The sequence below is a fragment of the Phaenicophaeus curvirostris genome, chromosome 4, assembly GCF_032191515.1.
Source record: "Phaenicophaeus curvirostris isolate KB17595 chromosome 4, BPBGC_Pcur_1.0, whole genome shotgun sequence".
Lineage (NCBI taxonomy): Eukaryota > Metazoa > Chordata > Aves > Cuculiformes > Cuculidae > Phaenicophaeus > Phaenicophaeus curvirostris.
In genome coordinates this window covers 51,132,286-51,153,929 of record NC_091395.1, presented here as the reverse complement: position 1 = coordinate 51,153,929, position 21,644 = coordinate 51,132,286, and the positions used below count along the sequence as shown (strand labels likewise).

Genomic DNA, 21,644 nt, shown 5'->3' with positions numbered 1-21,644 from the left:
ACCTGGAAGGTTTTGGCTTACAGTTTTGAGTGACCAGTGTGGCACATGAGAACAAGGCATAAAGCAGAACATTTCTAATGAATGGAGAAGAGGATGTAAAGCCTTTGTATAAATCATAGCTCTCTAGCAGTCTTCAGTTTTATTTTGAAACTGTAGCAGAAATAGATGATTCACTTGAGTTTTAAACCTAAAATTTGGTAGTGTATGGTTCAGTTGTTCCTGTAGGTACAAGATCTTATTGGTTTCCTAAATAACTTTACCCAGGAAGGGGGAGATTTTCTGTGTTTATGTACTGCTCTCACGTGGTACCACATTAATCAGTACTACTGCATGTGTGGTTTACTACAAAATTATGTTGAGACTGACCTTGTGCCAGGGCCTTGGCGCTTCCTGGGTTTTAATGCTTCTGCTGATTTTTTATTTTTGTGAAGAGCTGCTGATGGCTGGCTTAATGTATTCACAGCCAAGAAATTTCCCTTCCAAGATAAGGCATTTCAAGGATTGCAGGTTTTCAGTGTTGCCCATGCTAAATGAGACTTCTAAGTACGAATGCGTGACAATGTATTACCATAGCATTCCACTTGTCATAGTAACATCTGCTTTCCACTCTTGATCCAAGGGTTCTTATATTCATAAAGGTGATGTAACTCAGAATCTGTGATTACAAATAACAACGTTAGAACTGAAGTTTTGATTCTTGCAGCTTTTTGGTTGTTTGCTCCATAAATACGAGGGGCCTGTAAGAATGATGGGAACAAGCTTTTCAGCAGGGCCTGTTGTGATAGGACAAGGGGTAAACTAAGAGGGTAGGTTTAGGCTAGATATAAGGAAGGCATTTTTACAGCGATGGTGGTGAAACGCTGTACAGAGAGGTGGTAGCTCCGTCCCTGGAAACATTCATGGTCAGATTGGATGGAGCTCTGAGCAACCTGATCATAGAATCATAGCATGGTTTGTACTGGAAGGCACCTTAAAGATCATCTAGATCCAACCCCTCTGCCATGAGCAAGGACAGACATCTCTCACTAGATCAGGCTGCTCAAAGCCTCATCCAGCCTGGTCCTGAACACCTCTGGGGATGGGGCATCCACAACCTCTCTGGGCAGCCTGTTCCAGTGCCTTACCACGCCCCCGCCCCGTAAAAAAAATTCTCCCTAATATCTAATCTAAATCTGTCTTCTTTCAGCTTAAAACCATTACCCCTCGTCCTGTCACTGCACTCTCTGATAAAGAGCCCCTCTCCATCTCTCCTGTAGGGAAATCTAGTTGAAGATGTCCCTCCTCAATGCAGAGGGGTTGAACTTTAAGGTTCCTTCCAACCTAAACCATTCTATGATTCCTTTACACATTGGTAGCACAAGTCTCTTACCAGATGTATTTAGCATATTAGGTTGTCTGCAAATTTCATATGGCTTGCAAAGACATTACAAATTTGTGAACTTGTAAGTTACAGAGAAAATAGCAAACCTTTGGAGAAAAGAAGTGTCGTTCTTCAGAGTGTAAATTAATTTTTAGGCTTCTGTGTTGTCTAATAGTTTCTGAGTTTTCAAAGGTGGTTAGGAGCGGTTTGTTATGTTTAGCTGTTCAGTTTGCTATGTTTAACTGTTCAGTTCTGCCGGTGTGCTCCAGATACAATGTAGGAGCACAAGTGCTAGTGAGCCTGTGCAGTAGCACTTGCTAAGAGATTAAATGAGACTTTGTGATCTACTCTTCCATAGATTCATGTAGCGTGCCTTCCATCTGAGTTTGCTTTTTTTGTCTTGCTTGTTCACCCTAGAACCTCAGACCTGTAGAACATCCTGGAATATTCCAGTACAGAGCTAAGAAAAGGGTGTTTCTGGAGAGATAGATCATCTGAATTATTTCTGTTTTAGGTACTGTAGACATTTTTCACGTAAAATAATGCACTTTTATTGACTGAATTTCTGTTTGCCAAGAATCAATTGATTGCTCCCTATTGGAAATAGGCCCAGACGACACAGAAGGCCTACTGCACACTGTGTCCAAAGACTGCTGAACAGGAACAGAGTAGAAACGTGCACCATACACCTGCATGTGCCGGAAGTCTGAGGAGCATTCTTGTGAAATATGTCATTTACCAAGTGTATTTAACAAAGAATTTTCTGAAAGAAGAATGAGGGCTATTTGGAGATCACAGCGAAAGAGAAGGATGCTGTCAGAAGGGAGGAAGTGGTCAAGAGAAGCCACAGTAAATGGTAGTGCACCTCACATGACATGTGAGCAGATGACCACAACATAATAGCAAGATGCAGTTCCAGAAAAGTATAAACATGGGCTAAATTATCTACACATCTCTTTTGTGGGCAGTCTTGAGAAAGAAACTAATACGGAAGAGGTCAGTGACTGGCGTGTGATTTGCCAAAGGCTACCAAATAGTATAACTGGAACTGAGGAATTTTTAGTCTCAGCTCTGTCTCCCTGCAAGGAAGCTAGCTGCTGGAACAACAAGGTTTGCACACAGATATGAAGGTGGTACTTCAGAGATTTTGAAGCTGACAGAGTTTACAACAGACAATGAAAGGCAAGCAGTGGGAAAAGAAAACAACTTCTGGACATGAAATATACCTAAAAGAGAATGCTTACACTTTATAATGAAAGGCCCTGCTTCCAGGATATGGAACATCTGAAAAAGGTTTTTTTCCTCAGCATTACCACTAGCAGAGAGTTACGAAAGACTTTTTGTTATGACATAGAGCAGTCAGACATGGGTAGTGTATAGTGTTCATCTATCTGGTAGAAATGATACTGCTGTGCCTTGCTTTTACAAAAATTTGACAGCCAGCATGTAAACTATATCTAGTCCTTCCAGTTTTCTGTGTCTCAAAGTGCCTTATAAGAAGAATCAGAGTTCATGAGGGAACTGAGGTAGAGAGAAGGCAAATCTGTCCCATGTCAGATTCCCTTTCACATTTCATCATGATCATGGGACATTGAGCTTGCTCAAAAGCCTGGGGTTTTTTGATGTGTAAGACATATCTGGATTATCTCTGCATCAGGTATTGCCATTTAGCAAGGTCAAGTAGTAGTCACTTGAGTAAATAGCATGAAAATGAGAACAGTCTTGCTTGTGTGGCGCTATCCTCAAATTTAGAATATGATAGTTTAGACTTCCTGTTTTAAAATACTTGAACATTATACTTTTTTCTTTTTTTAAAAATGTAAACTTATTTTTTAAAAATAAACATTTAAAAATACTGTTTCAGAGTATCTCATCTTGTGGGTCTTTTGCCAGCTTTTAAAGAAATATCTGCTGTTTTATAGTACTATTTTGAATTCACATTATCTGGAGAACTCCAGAATTTACTATGAAAAATTACATTACAAGAAAATCAAATAGTATTTTAAGAGAAGGGATTTATTAGAAGAAAAATGTTTTAAATGGCTTTTATGATCTTTGACAACTTCAACTTTTAAAATATCAAACATGAATTGACCAATCTCAGTTTTGGCCTCCTAGTTAATCAAAGAAAAGGCCCTCATTACTTTGTGATCCAAATTTAATGAGGAAGGAGAAAAATATTCAAATGAGGGGGAAAAATGATGGAAGGTATTTCTGGAGTTTGAAACCTCATAAATCCTATTTTAAAATGGAAAAGCAAATGACTTTTTTAAAAAAAAGAATCTTATGCAAATAGTAGGACATTCAAATCCCATATGAATCAGAGGCCATTGTGACTGAGTGTGAGATTCAGATACTTTTTTCCCAAGATGCTGTTTAATTGTGTGATTCATTCTTTGTAGGGAGATTACTTATTGCCTGTCATGCAGTGTTGGCAGTGTGCTGCAGTTGCAGTAGTTTTGTGTTAAGTTGGTTCTTGTCCATTCAGTCCTCTTGAGAGTTTTCTTAAAAGTTGTTACAATAAAATGCTGGGGTGCTGGCAGAAATACGCAGCGCACATAGTGGAATCTGAGGTTTCCTGTTCCTTTTTAAGTTCTGTTTTTAGAAGGAGAATGAGGAAGGGTGGGGCAGAGGCTTTGGAGCTGTGTCAAGAGTCAAGGATGTGCATGTGGTGAGGGGTGACTGCCCTTCACCAACACTGTGTAATGCAGTTCAAACCTTTGGCTCCAGAGCTAGTGGTGAGGAATTCTGTCTTAACATGCTGTCACATTAAAATGTGCAGTAGTCTCCATGCCCACCCCCCTTTTTTTGACTATGATCACTGGGTATCAAATGCTACAAGTGGTAATAACTTGCAAAAACTAAAAAGAGTTAAGAGGTTTTGAAATTTGTCACTTTTTTCCTCTTTTGTTTTTCCCAGTTCTTAACTCTCTCTTTCCATCTCTATTTGTGTTATGGATAATGTAATTCTTAAGCTTTTAAAAGTTGATTTACCTATATTGGTTATTTTGCCTGTCTGATTTTCACTGAGTGAATAGGATCTGCTATTTAAAGCATTTGTGTTCTCACTAGAAAAGTAAAGAGTTTCTTTACTTAGCTGCTGATTTTGGTCACAGAAGTCACCAATATTAGGTGTTTGTTTGGTAACACTAATTTCTCTACAAATCTAACCTGTTCTCAAATAACTGGCTCATATGGTATCTTGAAAAATGTTGTGGTATTTACTTACTTAAGTTTTCCAGAAGGATATTGCACGTGTAACAGTATGTAGAGATATCTCAGATTACTACATTTTGGCAAAGAATTATCATTTCAAGCGGAAGTTTGATTAATTGACACACCCTGTATGATTCATGCTAAAGATGAAAGCTTGAAAAAGGCTGATATGATTACTTCATTGTCCTGTTAAATTTAAAACTCTCCCTGGTAATCCAGCACATTTTAATGAAATGGTTGCTTTAATTAACAAAGGCCCCTCATTGTGAAGATCTGTTTATGAAATTACTGGTTGGTCTCAGAGGGAACAGATAAGCAGGAGCACTGTTTCCATCAGAATGGCCAAGCCTTAAGGATGCATGCTGAAATCTAGAAGTTTGGGGGTTTTTAAGGAACTGAACTGCCAAATTTGTGATTGCAAAAGAAGAAAGTTCCTCTTTTCAGACTGTCAGCTTTTAAAATCCTTTAGTTTTCAGTTCTTTGCTTGAGTCTTTACTCGTGTGGATGGGTCAGTCTTCCTTCATTCGGTTTTCAGGAGCTCTAGGTGTATTGAAGAGCTCTGCATAACCAAGTATGGATTCCACTAGCAGCACATTTTGCAGTCCTTAAACAGTTTTGAAGACCTAACTACCTTCCAAGCTTTAGACTTGTTCTCAGACTCAGTGCAAATTAATTGAAGCATCTCTTTCACATGTGTATGGCTCAATATTCATATATCTCACTGCATGTATAGTAGCCATATGTTAGAAGTAGTTCATTGTTATAAATTGGCTCCTTCTAGATGTCAGAGTTTCCATTTATGGAGGAGAGGCTGACCGTGATTAAAATGGGACAGTAGCCTTTATACAGAGGGTGGTCCCTCTGGAGACTCTTGCCCAGGCAGCAGCATTAGGGGGGAGAAAAATACGAAGATACCACATTCTGTGAAATTAAGAGGATGCCATATATTTCAGAAAATCTTCACAACTTCCTTCTTGTTTCTCTGAGAAGTCCCAGATATACCTACCTTCCTGTGAAGCAGTTGATTGCCTTTGGTATCTTGACTGTTACTGGGACCACGATCTTTAGTGCTGGGAGAAAGGGGAAGTCTTCTTGGTTTTTTTTATTTCAGACTGGTCCCTTACATTGCTTGGGGAAGCACTGCAAAAGAGCCTTGGGAGAGAACAGTAGTTCACATGGGAACTGCTGGGGAGTGCTGAGAGGAGGTGCTAGATAGAGGTTTGGTTTTCTCTCCTTGTTCCTCTTCTCCATTCATGGAGATTTTGGCTTCTGAAGAGAAAAATGAGTTTCATGTATGTGATAACAGTCTTCCAAGACAATAAGATCATAACAGTCAATAACTATCCACATCTGATGATGATAGGACACAAATGTATGATCTTCATTTGGTGAGAGGAAGAGACTGGTTAGACATTAGGGGAAAGCTTCCTAGCCAAAGGGTAGTGACGCAGCAGAGCAGTCTTTTCAGGAAGTTTGCAGAGTCTTCATTTTAAGAACCAAATGTGGATGTATTATTAATACTACCTCATTGCTAGAGGACCTGCTGAGGACGCTGTGCCCATGTTTCAAGATTTGTGCCATCGTGACAGAAGAAGGGAAAAAACAAGGAAGATATATACGAGAAGATACCGCATCAAATTGATAGTTTGGAAAATTACATCTTACAGCAACATTTTGGAGGAATCTGAGCAGCACAGTGTGGCTTTTGTCAGTGGCACAGAAAGAGATACAACATGAATAGAAGACTGGATTGATTGAAGGTAAAAATCGGGGTTAGTTTAATGACCGTAGGGTAGTCTGTAGTAAAGTGATCTCATCTAGAAAGAGCTAGCAAGTTTTAGAGGCAACCTTTGTGTGAGAATTTAGGAAGATGATTTAGTGAAAAGTTTTGTTATAATATATGCAGCTAGTAAGATACCAGATGGAAGGAAAGTAATCTGCAGCAAGAAGTAGCTGTTCTGGTGATTCGGGGCTCATGCAAGTTACAGCTTTCAACAAATGTAAGATAAGTTGTTCTGTGGAAGAAATAGTACAAGAAATGTAGCAACTATTAGTTTTTAAAACTTGCTGTAAATTGTAAAAGAACCTCTCTTGTTAAAAACAGAAGTTTTGGTCTTCTAGTAAAGTGTTGTTTGTGTGTGTAAAAGTCCTTTTCTGACTGTGATGGGTGATTCGATAAAGTGATTATCACCTATGCTTATGAACTTTGGCTTTCTTTAGGAGACAAATTCCTGGGTAGATTGCTAGAGGTCAGCTGATGTGAATAAAGGAGAAATATTGGCAGTTCATCATCCTCTGTCAGCTGACAAAAATTCTCAAAGCTGTTTCTAATTCAGTAGGAGAAGTTATTTTGTTCATGATAGCTACTTAGCAAAAATGGACAACTTGCTGTGTTGGTGGGGAGGGTTAGGGTTACAGTTAGGCTGCATGTCGAGAGTTGGCCACAGAGAGTTAACCTAGACTCCCACTTAGTGCCTTTCACTGACAATTCCTCAGTTCGGGTCTAAGGCTGTACTCAGACAGATGCCTGTTGCTGTATTGTTGACTTCTGAGTTTAGTAAATGTTGTTAACCATCAGTAAGGATTGGACTGTCTGAGATAAGGATTCCTTTCAAAATGCTTTCTCAGCAGAATTTGCAGCTTGTCTACCTTCTCACCATACTACAGCAAGCGAAACTGATGAGTAGGCTGCTTACATGAGGTGCTATTACAAAAATATTGTGCATTTTAAACAAAGTAATTAAACTCTGGGATCTTGAAAGGGCAGATGAAGTTGAGGTGAATTCAGTCTTTGAAGCAGAGGTTCCTGACTTCACATAAGCTACTAAATGTCTGGGTTATTTAAATTAAAATGTGTAAATTATTTCTTTCCTAGGTTTATTCAAAACTGTAACTGTCACTTTTTAGTTGAAAAGCCTTTATGGGATTATTACTCAACTTATGTATTTTAACATGTTTCTAGATAGAGGATGCTTCTTGAATTATAAAGTATTTCAGGCATAATGGCAGATCCCATCCGCTGGGCCAGGTACCGTTGGCAGCGACTGATATCTGCAGGTGGAGAAGACAGCAGCAATTCACGTAACAAGTGCCATCAGCCATCAAAAACTATTGGCAAACATAGGATAGTGATACCCTGTTTGGGACATTTTAAGGAAGAGTATGAAAAAGTATCAAAACTGTACATGAACAACAAAATACAGACTACTAAATATACTTTATTGAATTTTTTACCACGGAATTTATTTGAACAATTTCACAGGTAATGAACTCCTTTTGATTGTGGTAATTCTTCTGAAATTAAATCCTTTTATTTAAATGTATGTGTTACTGTATAGATGGGTATTCAAAACCAGTTCTTCCTCTTGACCTGCCTATTACTTCTGAAAAGACCTGTGTTATTTGGCCAAAGTCTCTTGAGTAACATTGGTGTTGGGCTATGTATTTCCACTCGTTGTGTTGTTCAGATTGTTGAAATATTCCTTACTCTTGGAGCACTGCCACACAGCAATCTTGCAGTAGGATTTTCAGATCATTTTCTGCAAATGTATTTCTCCTCTTTCCTTGTGTCTTTCTCTTTTACCTTTTTTTTTTTTTTTTTTAATCCTCCGTCTGTTTGGAGAACTGATGATTTGCAAAGTTATGCAGGAAAGTTGTAGGAAGGCTCCCTTTGAAAAACATTTCATCTCTCCCAGGAAGTGATAAAATTAAGTTTAAAAGACCTGGAAATTTGAGTGCAAGTTCACCAGAGCCTTACTAGAAGACATATGCCTGGAGCACAGGTTTGAAAATACAGGAAAATTCTTGGTTTCTGCATCATCTGATCATGCATACTAAGCAACTGTGCAGCTAAGTAACCTGTTGACTGGAGAGTAAAAACCATTGTGGATACTTAGTTCTTCACCTGGAGTGAAGAAAAGGAAAATTACTGCTAACCTTGTCTAAATAGCATGGACTGAGGGAATAAAGATGACTGTCTGTTAGCACAGCTAACTTGTATGTTTTCTTTGTTTCAGATTTGCCAATTTGTATTTCCTATTTCTAGTTATCCTAAATTGGGTTCCTCTGGTGGAAGCCTTCCAAAAAGAAATTGCAATGCTACCTCTAGCAGTGGTTTTGATAATTATTGCAGTGAAAGATGGTTTAGAAGATTACTCAAAGTACAAAATGGATAAACAGATAAACAACTTACTAACCAAAGTATATAGCAGGTAAGAAACGGCAGCCTTTCTGATTTATTATTATTATTGATTATGAGTATATGTGAAAAGAAGTTGGTCAATCTTTTGGATTACTTCCTGGACACTCATATAATCATAAAATAATTAAGTTGGAAGAGGTCTGTAGAGGTCATTGACTCCAACCACCTGCTGAAAGCGTGTCTAATTAGGTCAGTTTGCTCATAGACTAGTCTAATAGAGTCTTGATTGCTGGTTTTGCTAAATGGATATCAAATTAGTGCAAGATTTGCTGAAAAATAAAATTTTTGTTGGGGCAAGAATGTTCTTGCATGAGTTTGTACTGTATTAACCAAGGCAGTTTGACTAGTAAAACGTTTTTGCATGTAACATCTGTTTATATTATTAAAGCTCATTAATGGTATCAGGATGTGCTCATTTTCACAAACAGAATGAGATAGTTTTCTGTTTGAGTGCGTGATGTGTTATCGTACAAATGTTAGCATCTGTTCCACACTGCTGGATCGAAGTGTTACAGACTGTAGGTGCAGGTGGAGCATGCTAGTGGTGAGAGGTTTGCTGGCAGGCAGTTATGCATAGGTAGTAAAATGACAGGAATGCAAACTGGTAATATTCTAAATTAACTAGCAAAAAACTTCTTTTAATGCATGCCAGTGCTGCCTGCATCTTTGTTTTTCTTTTATGTGTGTTATAAAAAGATGTTCTGAGACTCATTCAAAGCCTCTAAAATACAGGAAAAAGGTTCCACTGTACTTCCTTTATCTTTTCTTGCATGCTGTCTGGTCATACAGGGAAGCAAGTATTTTGCAAAACATTGCTTTTCCTGTGTTGTAGTAGCCAACACAAATAGCAGCTGTAGGACAGCACTGATTGGCAGTTAGGCACATTAATAAATTCAGTAAGGACTGAGCAGTAACATACAGTAGTTGCTGTGGTGGCAAACCACATTTAAAGTTTCCTCTTTTCATTAAAGACACACCATTCCCTAGTGAAGGCAATACACTGAAAATCAACGTTTCTAAAATCTTAAATGCATTAGGTGGTTATGTCAAACCCTAAACTCTGTACTGTGGACATCACCTTCATCAGCCCATGCAATAGGTTTGCAGTCTTGTACTACATATATCGCAACACATGTAACGGTTTACTCAGAAAGTGGACTCTCCAGCTTTCTGCCATTGCCATACTCTATTGGCATTTCAAAAGCTAGCTCATAATCATAAGGTCCTACACCTGGGTCAGGGCAATTTACTGTTTCGTTACAGGATGGGGGATGATGTGTTGAGAGCAGCCTTGCAGAGAAGGACTTGGTAGTGCTGATTGATGAGAAGCTTGATATGAGCCAGCAGTATGCCCTCACAGCCCAGAAGGCCAGCTTTACCCTGGGCTGCATCAAAAGAAGCGTGGCCAGCAGGTCGAGGGAGGTGATTCTGCCCCTCTATTCCTCTCTTGTGAGACCTCACCTGTAGTATTGTGTCCAGTTCTGGAATCCTCAACGTTAGAAGGATATGGAACTGTCGGAACAGGTCCAGAGGAGGGCTACAACGATGATCTGAGGGCTGGAGTACCTTCTGTACAAGGACAGGATGAGAGTGTTGGGGTCGTTCAGCCTGGAGAAGAGAAGGCTCCGAGGAGATCTTATAGTGACCTTCCAGTACCTGAAGGGGGCCTACAAGAAAACTGGGGAGAGGCATTTTATAAAGGCATGTAGTGATAAGACTAGAGGCAATGGTAGGTTTAGACTAGGCATAAGGAGGAGTTTCTTCACGATGAGAGTGGTGAGGCTCTGGCACAGGTTGCCCAGGAAGAATCTTCACCACAGCTGAGGACGGAACAACATCTATAAATGGAAAGCTGAAAACAGTTCAGATTTATGTATGTCGTGCCTAGATATTTCATATTAATAAAGAAGTTCCATTCAGTGCTGGTGGATCTGAGCTTTTATTAACTTTCCTGGGTATTATAGAGTCTTGGTACCTTATGTCCAGAATTAATGGAAAAGATATTTTACAAGTCTGTAAATACAAGTATTTATATTCAGAGCATCAGTGGAGTGGTTGATGAATATTCTTTGCTTACTGCTAGATGTTAATTATCTTGAGAGACAGACTGTTTTGAAAGGCCCTATCAGAAGGGAAGAAGATTTGTTGCTCTTGGTTGTGTAATTGCAAGAAAAAGCGATAATCCAGAAATACATCTGGAAAGCAGTGTTTACTTTCTTAGAAAAATTAAAATACAGGAAGCATGGATTCTAAGTAGAGCTAAATTTTAAATAGAATTTTAAATAGAGCTAAAATAATTTTGGGATAGTGCCTGTAATGTAATTCCCAGAAAAATAGTCTTGGACCCCAGAGCTGGTTCTTTGTAATTGTGTTCACCTGAGCTAATAGACTATCTCATCACAGTTTTGGGGTTTTTTTATTACTTGAAAGCATAAATTAACTATTAGAATAATTTTCTGGTTACGGTGTGTTTCTCTGAGCTTTCAGTTTATGCGTTTCTAGCGTAAAACCTAGTGAAGGGTCTGGAGCACAAGTCGTATAAGGAGCAGCTGAGGGAACTGGGATTGTTTAGCCTGGAAAAGAGGAAGAGGAGGGGAGACCCCCACTGCTCTTTGCAGCTACCCAAAAGGAGGTTGTAGTGATGTGGATGCTGGTCTCTTCAACCAAGTAACAAGTGATAGGACAAGAAGAAATGGCCTCAAGTTGCTCCAGGGGAGATTTATATTGAATGTTAAAAAAATTTCTGTACTGAGAGAGTGGTGAAGCATTGGATCAGGCTGCCCGGGGAAGTGATGGAGTCACCCCTCCAGAAGTGTTCAGAAAACATGTAGATGTGGTGCTTCAGGACATGGTTTAGTAGGAATGTTGGTATTGCGTTGATGGTTAGACTTGATCTTAGAGGTCTGTTCCAGCCTTAACAATTCTATAATTCTGAAAAAAAATAATGGTTTTATGTGTGTTTCAGGAAGGAGAAGAAATACATAGATGAATGCTGGAAAAACATAAATGTTGGGGACTTCATTCGGCTTTCACGTAATGAAATAATTCCTGCTGACATGGTGCTGTTATATTCTAGTGACCTGGATGGGATTTGTTACATTGAAACAGCAAGCCTTGATGGAGAAACCAATCTAAAGCAGAGGCAGGTGGTGAGAGGATATTCAGAGCAGGTGATAATTTTGCATTTCTAGTGGTGTAAGAAAGTTGACATGACAGTCAACTAAAAAAAACCCAAACAGCCCAGCCCTCTAGATTGCCTAGTCCTTGATAGCACAGCAATCCCCATGTGTAAACAAATTAACATGACTAACAAAATAATATATCATCCTATGAACTTATGATATTTTAAGTTCCATCACATTTTGTCTGAGTTCTCTGGGGTTTTTTTTCCTATATCTTTAGGTCTCTGAAATAGATCCAGAACAATTTTTCAGTAGAATAGAGTGTGAAAGTCCTAACGACGACCTCAATTGCTTCCGAGGCTTCATGTAAGTAAGCTTGGTGTCTCTTTATTGTCACTTGCTTTGATGCTCTTACTAATTTTCAGAGGGCTTATAATGTTTTCTTTAAGAAATAATGACAATATAGTATAGAAGTCAGCTTGCACCACTACATTTCTAAGTGAAGTGCAAATGATAAAGCTCCAGAAGGACTTTCTGGGCAGTAGATCGTGAACTGGGAAAGCCCAGTGCTGCTTTTTATATTATATTGAATATTTTGAACATCTTAGTTCAGGCTGTTTTGCAATTGTATATTCATATTTTAAATACCTGTTTCAAGGGTGTTTCGATAGGGTAACTAATAATCAGTTTTGGAGAATTATAATGTCTGTATTCCCTGTGGGAAGTGACACATTAGAAACGTGAAAAGAAAAATAAATATACATAAATCTTAGTCCTTGAGGAAAAATCTTCAGGAACAGTGGGCCTGCCTGCACTGACAGTATTCCTCCAGGTGTAACAATGCTCCACAGTATACTTAAAATAGAATTTTGTATTTAGTTCACTTTTTTTTTGATGTTAGCAATCCAAGTGCAAGCCACAGGCTTTGACTTCTGGTGTTTGTCTTGAGCTCTTTTAAACAGTGTTGCCTATTTCTCATATGCCAGCTAGCAAACACTAGGCTTGTAAATACAAGAAAATTTCAGTACAGTGCCTACATGCCTGAATTTTCTAAGGTGGTCTGCATGCATGTTACCCCATTCAGAAATGTCAGAATGGCAGTCAATGACTAGCAGCTTCTTTGGGAAATGTGCTCCCTGACTAGTAATTGCTGACATCCTACAGATGAAATAATGTGCTTTTTTTCAGTGAGCATTCAAATGAGGATCGAGTGGGCCTCAGCAAGGAAAACTTACTTCTCCGAGGATGCACAGTAAGAAACACAGAAGCTGTTGTAGGCATAGTGGTGTATGCAGGTTAGTGAAGCACACTGGCTTTTGCAAATTGCCTTCCAAACAATATAAGAGTTACATGCCCTGAGAAAATGCCTCGTACAAAGAGGAATTAGGAGAGAAAAAGCTTGAATGCAGCAGAAGGCAGCTGTAGCTGGAGACGTTAAGAATGCGTATCTGGATTAAGTTTGTTCAGGTTTAACAATTTAAAGAACTGATATGTCTGATTGTTTGTGGGAGGCCAGCTCTGTTCCATGTGAAAAGGTCCTTGTCCTCAACTGCGAGTTGCAGTGGTAAACCCAGGTTTTGATATGGGTGTGGAGGTACATGGCTTGCTTAGGATTTGTTTCTGGTCAAAAACTGAAGCTAGTGCTGTTCTTCAGTGTTCTCTATCAAAGGGCAGAGGTTTTTAAACTAATCTATATAATATATCCAGCCAAACTGTTGAAATGCAGATGCGGGATTTTGTAGAAAATACTAAAAATATAGAAAACACCAAGAATAAGATTGTTTTTATAGGAAGGAATATTACTGACAGTATAAAAATCAATGTGTATGTGACAGATTTTAGCTTGTTTGTTCAGTTTTATTTAGGATAGATTTCATATATAGCAGGAACTGTTAGTTTGCTCATATTTATGATCACTGTTCAAATATTAATTAACAGAAGCGTCCAATTACCCAGAGCTTTAGAAACACAAAGCACTGGTGGTTCTGATACCTGTGGTTAGAGAATATAAGTCTGTGCTGTGGTTACAGGTCATGAAACCAAAGCCATGCTGAATAACAGTGGCCCTCATTACAAGCGCAGTAAATTGGAAAGAAGAGTGAACACTGATATTCTTTGGTGTGTTCTGCTTCTAATTTTAATGTGTTTAACTGGTGCAATAGGTAAGTGAGAATCTGCACGCTCCTGCTACTTTCCTCTCTTAGCTTACAATGCTTAGTGTCTTGTTTTGGGGATGATTCATTTTAACAGCCCGTCTCAGAAACTGCCTTTATCCGTCTGTGATTCCCTAGCAGTTGAGAATGCTGTCAGATTTTAGTTCATGTTGTCATGTTAAATCTGGAGTATGGTACAGAAATGTGTTCATAGTGCAAGTTCTTAGGTCTGGAAACTGTTTCTCCAATTCAGTTCTCTGTTCTCACAAGCTACTCTGTGAAACTCCTACGTTCTTTTAAGATTTTTCAGGTAAACTGCGATGCACATACATCATTGTGGTGTGACTATAGTTGCAAGGACTTGATATTTTAGGGATTGATTAAAGAGTGAGCTAGAATAAACAGAATAAGTTTTATGACAAATCAAATATATATTTTTAAACATTTAAAAAAACTTCTTCAGACTACACTTAATAAAGATGGCATGATGTTCACAGTTAAACTAAAGCCTGGAGAAGCAAGCGTAAAACAATTAATTGCTAGAGTTTTTTCTGGGGAAAAAAAAGTGTTTATCAGGTGTAGTTAGTATTCCTTTAGTTTTGAGATATGCTGTATAAATTTGCTGTTGATAGAAATGCATGTAAAGTATTTATTCATGTGCATATTGATACTTACTTTTAATGGGGTTCCTGTTGAGGAAAAACTCAAGAGAAAAAAATAGTACTTTAAAACTTGTAGAGAACTGCAGAGAACAGCATTGAACACCATGACTCTGAACTGTGATACAGTTTACATAAAACTGACTCACTTTATCTTGTTCTTGTTTTCAAGGCCATGGAATTTGGTTAAGTAGGTATTCGGAAATACCTTTTTTTAACATCCTTGAGCCAGATGGGAAATCGATTCCTCCAGCATTAGCAGGGTTCAATATGTTCTGGACAATGATCATTTTATTACAGGTAACTTTGGTCTGCTTTGAACATGGGTCATATTCTGATCTCATGTATATCTTTGAAGTAGCTCTTTGGCTTCAGTAGAGCTACTTCATGTTTGTAGCTATCCAAAGAGTTTGGTTTTATTTAATCCACGTGTTTTATTTTGGTAGGTGTTGATCCCAATTTCTCTCTATGTTTCAATTGAAATTGTCAAATTGGGACAAATTTTTTTAATACAGAATGACATTGATTTTTACCATGAGAAAACAGACTCAACAATACAATGTCGAGCACTTAATATTGCTGAAGACCTTGGCCAGATTCAGTATATTTTCTCTGACAAGACTGGAACTCTCACTGAAAATAAGATGGTTTTTCGGAGATGCAGCATTGCAGGACAGGAGTATTGCCATGAGGAAAATGGTAAGATACTAAACCTGTGTTCACAATGGATTATTTTTCTTTTCCAAGACAAGCTAAGAGTTTTGATAGGAGTCTAGTGGACTTCATGAGGTTTGTGTGGCAATACACACCAATGGAAGATACAAATTAAGACTGATCCTAATAATAGCTGTCCATCTTTCCCCTTTATTTGGATCCTTTCATATATTGTGTGTTGAGAGACTTGAAGGCTGTATGTAAGGTGCTGCTTTGCAGCTACTTAAGTTCCAACATATTTGGTACCAGAAAGAAAATATTCTTTACTCACTCTGAAGTAATCACACCTACTGTGTTTCGCTTTTCTCCTTGCAGTGTTCGAAGTCCAGAACATCAAACTCTAGTCTCTCCTCTCTTTTTTTCTTCAACTGCAGTGCCAATGCTTACCTACCATTTTAGGGTTCAGACATCCTGTTGACTGCCCTAGCAGTGTACCATGTTTATGTAGTATATATACTACATAAAGTAAGGCTTCATTTCAACCTACTGTTGCCTTTGATGGTACGGTAACCCAGATAAAATGCATACTGAAGTCAGAGCTTTAACAGTAATGTTAAAATACAAGTCAAGCAGATGCGTGTGTTAAGGATACAAAGATACCTCCATCAAAAGTAATGACTTGTATTCTTACTTGTATCTTACACACCTGTTTATTGTTAGCTAAAAAGTCAACAAGCAGTGTTACTGGATAGTTGCTGCCCTCTGGTCTAACATCTGTAGCATGTTTCAGTATACTTTTCTTGAGAGCCTACTTGAGGCCCTCTGGGAGCCAGGAGAAGATATGGCACAAGACACAAGCGAAAACTGGGCAGAGTGATATGAAGTCTTTCATTCAATTACCTATTTTATTAATTAGATAAAACCCCCAAGTTTTTATTACTGTTACTGTATACAAGTCCCAGTAGCTGCAGACAATTGATTTTTTGCTGGTGGGTAGTTCAAGTATTCCTTATGGGATCAAAAGTGAGATGCTGATAGGTAGACATGTGAAGCACAGCTGTGTATTGAGCCCTTTTTCTGGTTTTGCTGTGCATATGCTCACAACTGTGAGCATAAAGCACACCCTGCTGGTCACAACAATGAATCGGTTTAGCCCTTCTTTGTGTTGCAGAAGCAGATGGCTGCAAACCATTTTTACAGTAATTTCAGCACATATTTTTAAAATTTTATAGGGCAAGTGGGAAGAAATACTTTTAAATTTTAAACTTGCTGAATGAACAACTTGGATAAAGAGTATATTTTTCAGAACATTTCCTAAAGAAAGGGAAGGTATTCCAGAAGAGATAAACCAAAGAGTAGTGCAAATGATGTAGCTGTGGCTGGCTGGCATCTTATTGTTCCTTACTTTAAAATTTTGTTTCCTGAACCTCCAGGCAGTGTTTTAGACAAGTTTTTTTTTGCTCATGGAACAATATTATTTTATTCCTTTTCCACAGCAAAGAGGTTGGAATCCTATCAAGAGATGGATTCAAAGGATGAGGATTCAGCTGACCGTCAGAGTGGTTCTTCGACCCATATGTCAAAATGGCAGGGGCACAACTGCAAAACTGTGAATGAACCTTTGAAGAGGAAGTCTTTGAATCAGTTGTCTGGTAGTTACCCTGTGTTAGGAAGGGAAGATGGAACAGGTGATGTTACCCACTCAGGACATGTGGCATTCAGCAGCCCACTTGTAAGTAAAAGCTGTTGAGTTTGGTGCTAAATTTCTGAAGTAACTCATGAAGGAATATCTTATTACAGCCATTTGATCAAAGTTCTTGTCATTTAAGAAATCGTTTCTCTGTTCCATCAAAACCAAAGCCTCCCATGGTTGATTGGGCTGCATCCTATGTGCAGCTGACATTGCAGATATTCAGTGAGTCATGAGTGTGTATGCTTTGATTCTTGCTTCTGTGAGTCCATGACCGCTTCAGCTAAAATGACCAGCCTTATCTTGGTAGCAGTTGGGGTTTTTGTTTTAAGACGTTCCTAGCATTTCCTTTTATTTGTAATAGGAAATAGCTAGATGACAATTATTTGTTAGTGAGTACAAGAGGTAAAACTCTGCTTCTGTACCTGAAGGTGTCTAAATAGCACACTTAATCTCTGTTGAAGTGTCTGGGAACTAAGGCTCTATTGTTTACCTGTCTGAGCATGAAGTTTGCTATTTTCAATGGGCTAGAACAAGGCAGTGAAGACACCAGTGTGCTCCTCTGTTTCCTAGTATAACCAGCTCAGCATCTGACAGGAAGGAAGTTGTGTGAGCTTCTATACTTCATCTGTAATTGATTTAACCTCTAGAGACTGAGATTAGGCTTGTATCCTAATGGATGGCTTTCTTCATTCCCTCATTAGGAAACAGATGTCATACCAGACGCAGAACTGTGGGAGAAGTTCAGTCAAATTTCTTCTCATTTCTATCAACAATCAGAAGAAGATAGAAGCGAGTTAGCTTTGGAGACAATGTACATCACTGAATTCTTTCTTGCGCTGTCAGTCTGTAACACTGTTGTAGTTTCAGGCCCCAATAAGCCACATCAGAAGGTAAGAAGGCCTTATTTTGCATGTTTAGCCATATTCATAAATAAATGAGCCCCTTTTGGTTTGATTACAAACGGAAAAAAAAACCAATAAATTGACCTTTAAAAAATTATACTTTTCTCCCCTATCGGTTTGTCGTGTTAGAAAGAAAGGGATTACTGCAAACCCACAGAGGTCGATGAGTTGCTGTGTAATATAGTGCTGGTGATGTTTTTCCGATGCAGAATAACTTGGCTTCAGTATTTTGGTTTTGTGTAGAGACTGTTCAGAGCTTTTACAAGACGTATTTTTGAGATTAAATTGCACTCGTGATTTTTTCTATATTCTTCTTATTTTTTCCAGATATTTGTATAGCTTCCTTTAAGAGTACACTAACACCCAGGTTACCTTTAAAAATAAGGTCTTGTTGCCTGAAAGACAAGAGTAATCTGAGAAGAATCCTAGAATACTGGAACTGAGAATGCTCTTGCCTGTACTCTGTCTTTACACATAGTTTCAGCAAAAGTATGGGAGACCAGGTTTTGTTTGTGTATTCATCTGAAGAAAAAATGTTTTGCAGTATGACATAAAGTGGTCTAACCTTAAAAGTATAGTGCATTTGCTAGATTTTCCTCATTTAATGATCTGGAGTGTGTTTAAGTCTTCCTCAGACCACTTTTTGTTTTCAGAGCTCATAATCTAACAGTTTTCTAAAGATACTACTGTCTCTTTCAAATCTTCATTTTTATGGTTGGGTTTTCATAACTGCATTCCATTTTGTTCAACTTTGATTTCCTTTCCCCCCATCCTCTGGTGATTTCTATTTGTTTACTTTCTTTTTTGAAAAAAATGTTTATGACATACAGGACGAGATGTCTGTTTAGGCAGTGAATCTCCTGCCATGGCTGGAGACATTCCCAAAAGGTACCTTGTGTAGTATAAAGTGTAAATAAGCCTGGTATTTTAGTATGCTTCCAGGCATTCCCATAAAGCACAGTAGGCAGCGTGCAGTTCTGTGTGTGGATGGAAGTAGCTGCGTTCATAGTTACTAATCAGTCATTCCTTAAAAATGGTATAGAAAAATATACCGGTGAGATTCTCTTTTTCTGAGAATAATATTTCTGGATAACTCACTAGCAGGGGAGAAGACATCCAACTCACTAGTAGGTAGGTTGGGAGTGTGGCAGGAGGTTTCTGAATTCAGGGTTAGAAAATGACATGAAGGTGCTCAAGGCAATGGAAGTTTTGGTGTTGCCTTGTCTCTTTCTATGATGCTGAGTGGAGACACACCACAACTTGCTTGCAGTTGCAGTAGAACTGAAGCCAGTGTTTGTCCTTACTTTCATGCCTTCCAGTGGCAAAGGAGAACTCATTCTCAGCTATTGACCAGTAAGGAGTAATGAATGTCAGCCTTACATGCCTTGTTCCTTGTTTATAAGCTGTTAACTGCCTAACTGTTGTGAGTAATTGTAAGCCAATTATTTTATAATATTGATGACAGGGGAACTGTCTTTTGTTTTAAATTTGGATGTTAAAAAAATATTGATATGGTACTGTATTTACTACTTCTAGCTACTACTTTTAGTATTACATACTACTGTATGTACTACTTTTAGCTAGTTACAGTGAGGGGTATCGAGTAGGATTATTCTTCAGAAGTATCTTGCTAATTCAAAACAAGAAGTAGGGCATTTAGTTCCATTTGCCACAACTTTTAAAAGTTACATTACCATACTAACTGTTTATTTACTGGAACAGTTCTAAAGAGAAGCATTACATGGAGTCATGAAGCAAACTTGGAATGTATACAGTTTTCAGATCTGAAGTATTTTTACAATTCTTTAGGTTTGAATACTGAAGCTCTTAGAGAAACTGTTTAATGTACTTATATTGTTATGTTTTTATTACAAGCAATCACACTCAGTAAATTTAAAAATGCTGCATTCATTAAGAAACATACATAGTTTGAAGCTACCTTAATGCTTCTTTAATGAAATGAAATATGAAGAATTTAACATAAATGATTTCTCTAACTGTTCTCTTCCAGATGCAACTTTCTTCGCTGGGTAGAATGCCTATTAAGTCACTTGACGAAATCAGGCAGATGTTCCAGAGGTTGTCAATCAGGAGACTAAGTTCCTCCCCTCTTCCAGGTGTAAAAGATTCATCGTCTGAAAGCCCCAGTAGTTTTGTGAGCAAACTGTCTGTTTTCAGAATTAAACTGGTTTCACCTGCTTTGGATGGAGCTGCTCGAAGGGCTGCTGAACCTCACAGTACCGACAGCCCAGAAGATTCCCAAGTGGCTCAAGAACTAGATATGGTGAATGCAGCTGTTGGCTGTGAACACAACACTGCTGTGCCATCTGTTGAATTGTCTCCCTTACCTAAACTATGTTATGAAGCTGAGAGTCCAGATGAAGCAGCCTTGGTTCATGCTGCTAAGGCTTATAAATGTATTTTACAGTCTAGGACTCCAGATCAAGTAACTGTGAACTTTGCAGGCCTAGGATCTTTAACATTTCAGCTTTTACATATCCTGCCTTTCGATTCAGTGCGGAAAAGAATGTCAGTGGTGGTTCGGCATCCAGTCTCCAACAAAGTGGTGGTGTACACAAAAGGTGCAGACTCAGTCATAATGGATTTGTTGAGAACTGCATCTGGAGGTATTTATAGAACTTCTGATTCTTTGCTCACCTTTGTTGTTCTTCAGTACAGTTGAACAGATGGCCTGATTCATGGGAAGAGACAAGTAACCAAGCAAAGCTATTAACTGTGAATAGTTCCTTATTGGGAACCCAGAAAGGTAGTATTGGTTGTCAACTAGATGTGGCTGTACTATGTGCTGGTGTGAACTGAGAAGAGAGAAGCAGCTGTTATTCAAAGGATATAGTGGTGTCTTAAGCAGACCCTTTGGAGCCAGCTGAAGAATTTCCAGTCATAAAGTAAGATCACTTGCTTGAATAGTTGGCTTTGCTACACAGTGAGACCTGTTCATTAGAATGAGAACTTTCTGGCCTTTACATATGTTAGTGTTTCTGAGCTGTTGGAGAAAGGTATTGGCAGCAGAAGTCACCCATCATGCTTTTTGAGGTTTTTTTCCCATTGACTACTGACTGTTTCTGTGTTTCAAGTTGTTAATAATACCTGTGAAGTTGTGTCGTGCCTCCTGCTGGGCCCTGTTGTCCAAGGGTAAACGTTTTTTGAATTTGCCACAGGAGGGATGCACTGTGTTGTTTAAGCACTAACTGATACATTCGTACACTCTTTAACAGTCATTGATTTTTAGCTGAAGGCAGCAAAGAGGACGTATTGTCTGTGTATGTTAGAAATAAATACCTAAGCATATTTAAGTTCAGAAGATGTTCCAAGGTTGTTTTTTTTTAATGGTTCAGAAAATAATATGAAGCAATTATTTTTAAAGGCTTGCTTTCTGCAAAAGAGTTTGGTTTGTATGTCCCATATCTGGCCAACATTAGCCATCTAAAGTCTAGACAAAAAGTCTCTGTAGGCCATGGGGCAGAAATAGTACCTCCAAAATCTTACTGGGGGCTAATTTCATGTCTGGATGTGCTTCTCCTATTTGATTCTCAAAGTAAATTTGGAACTAACTTCTGCATGTCCAAAATTAGGTGAGTCGAATGCCTGTCTGAATAGTCCACCCCTTAATAGTTATTTTAAAAATAGGTTGTTTTCTGAGACTGTCCTTTTAGCTCCCTCCCA

General features: G+C 38.5%; 1 protein-coding gene across 3 annotated transcripts in view; it reads left to right on the top strand.

The window, feature by feature from the left end:
• Nucleotides 1–21,644, top strand: part of ATP10D (ATPase phospholipid transporting 10D (putative)) — a 38,498-nt gene that overhangs the window by 4,040 nt on the left and 12,814 nt on the right. Inside the window, exons 3-14 of one of the 3 annotated variants that reach the window (XM_069856095.1) lie at nucleotides 6,112–6,336; nucleotides 7,574–7,838; nucleotides 8,593–8,787; nucleotides 11,743–11,947; nucleotides 12,180–12,265; nucleotides 13,088–13,194; nucleotides 13,930–14,061; nucleotides 14,884–15,011; nucleotides 15,158–15,410; nucleotides 16,862–17,097; nucleotides 17,760–17,948; nucleotides 19,972–20,587. In XM_069856095.1, the coding sequence (XP_069712196.1) occupies nucleotides 7,579–7,838; nucleotides 8,593–8,787; nucleotides 11,743–11,947; nucleotides 12,180–12,265; nucleotides 13,088–13,194; nucleotides 13,930–14,061; nucleotides 14,884–15,011; nucleotides 15,158–15,410; nucleotides 16,862–17,097; nucleotides 17,760–17,948; nucleotides 19,972–20,587 (2,407 nt within the window). In that variant the 5' untranslated portion in view covers nucleotides 6,112–6,336; nucleotides 7,574–7,578. Of the gene's footprint in view, nucleotides 1–6,111; nucleotides 6,337–7,538; nucleotides 7,839–8,592; nucleotides 8,788–11,742; nucleotides 11,948–12,179; nucleotides 12,266–13,087; nucleotides 13,195–13,929; nucleotides 14,062–14,883; nucleotides 15,012–15,157; nucleotides 15,411–16,861; nucleotides 17,098–17,759; nucleotides 17,949–19,971; nucleotides 20,588–21,644 lie in introns of those variants that run through there. The other 2 variants (XM_069856094.1, XM_069856096.1) reach the window with 2 other exon arrangements.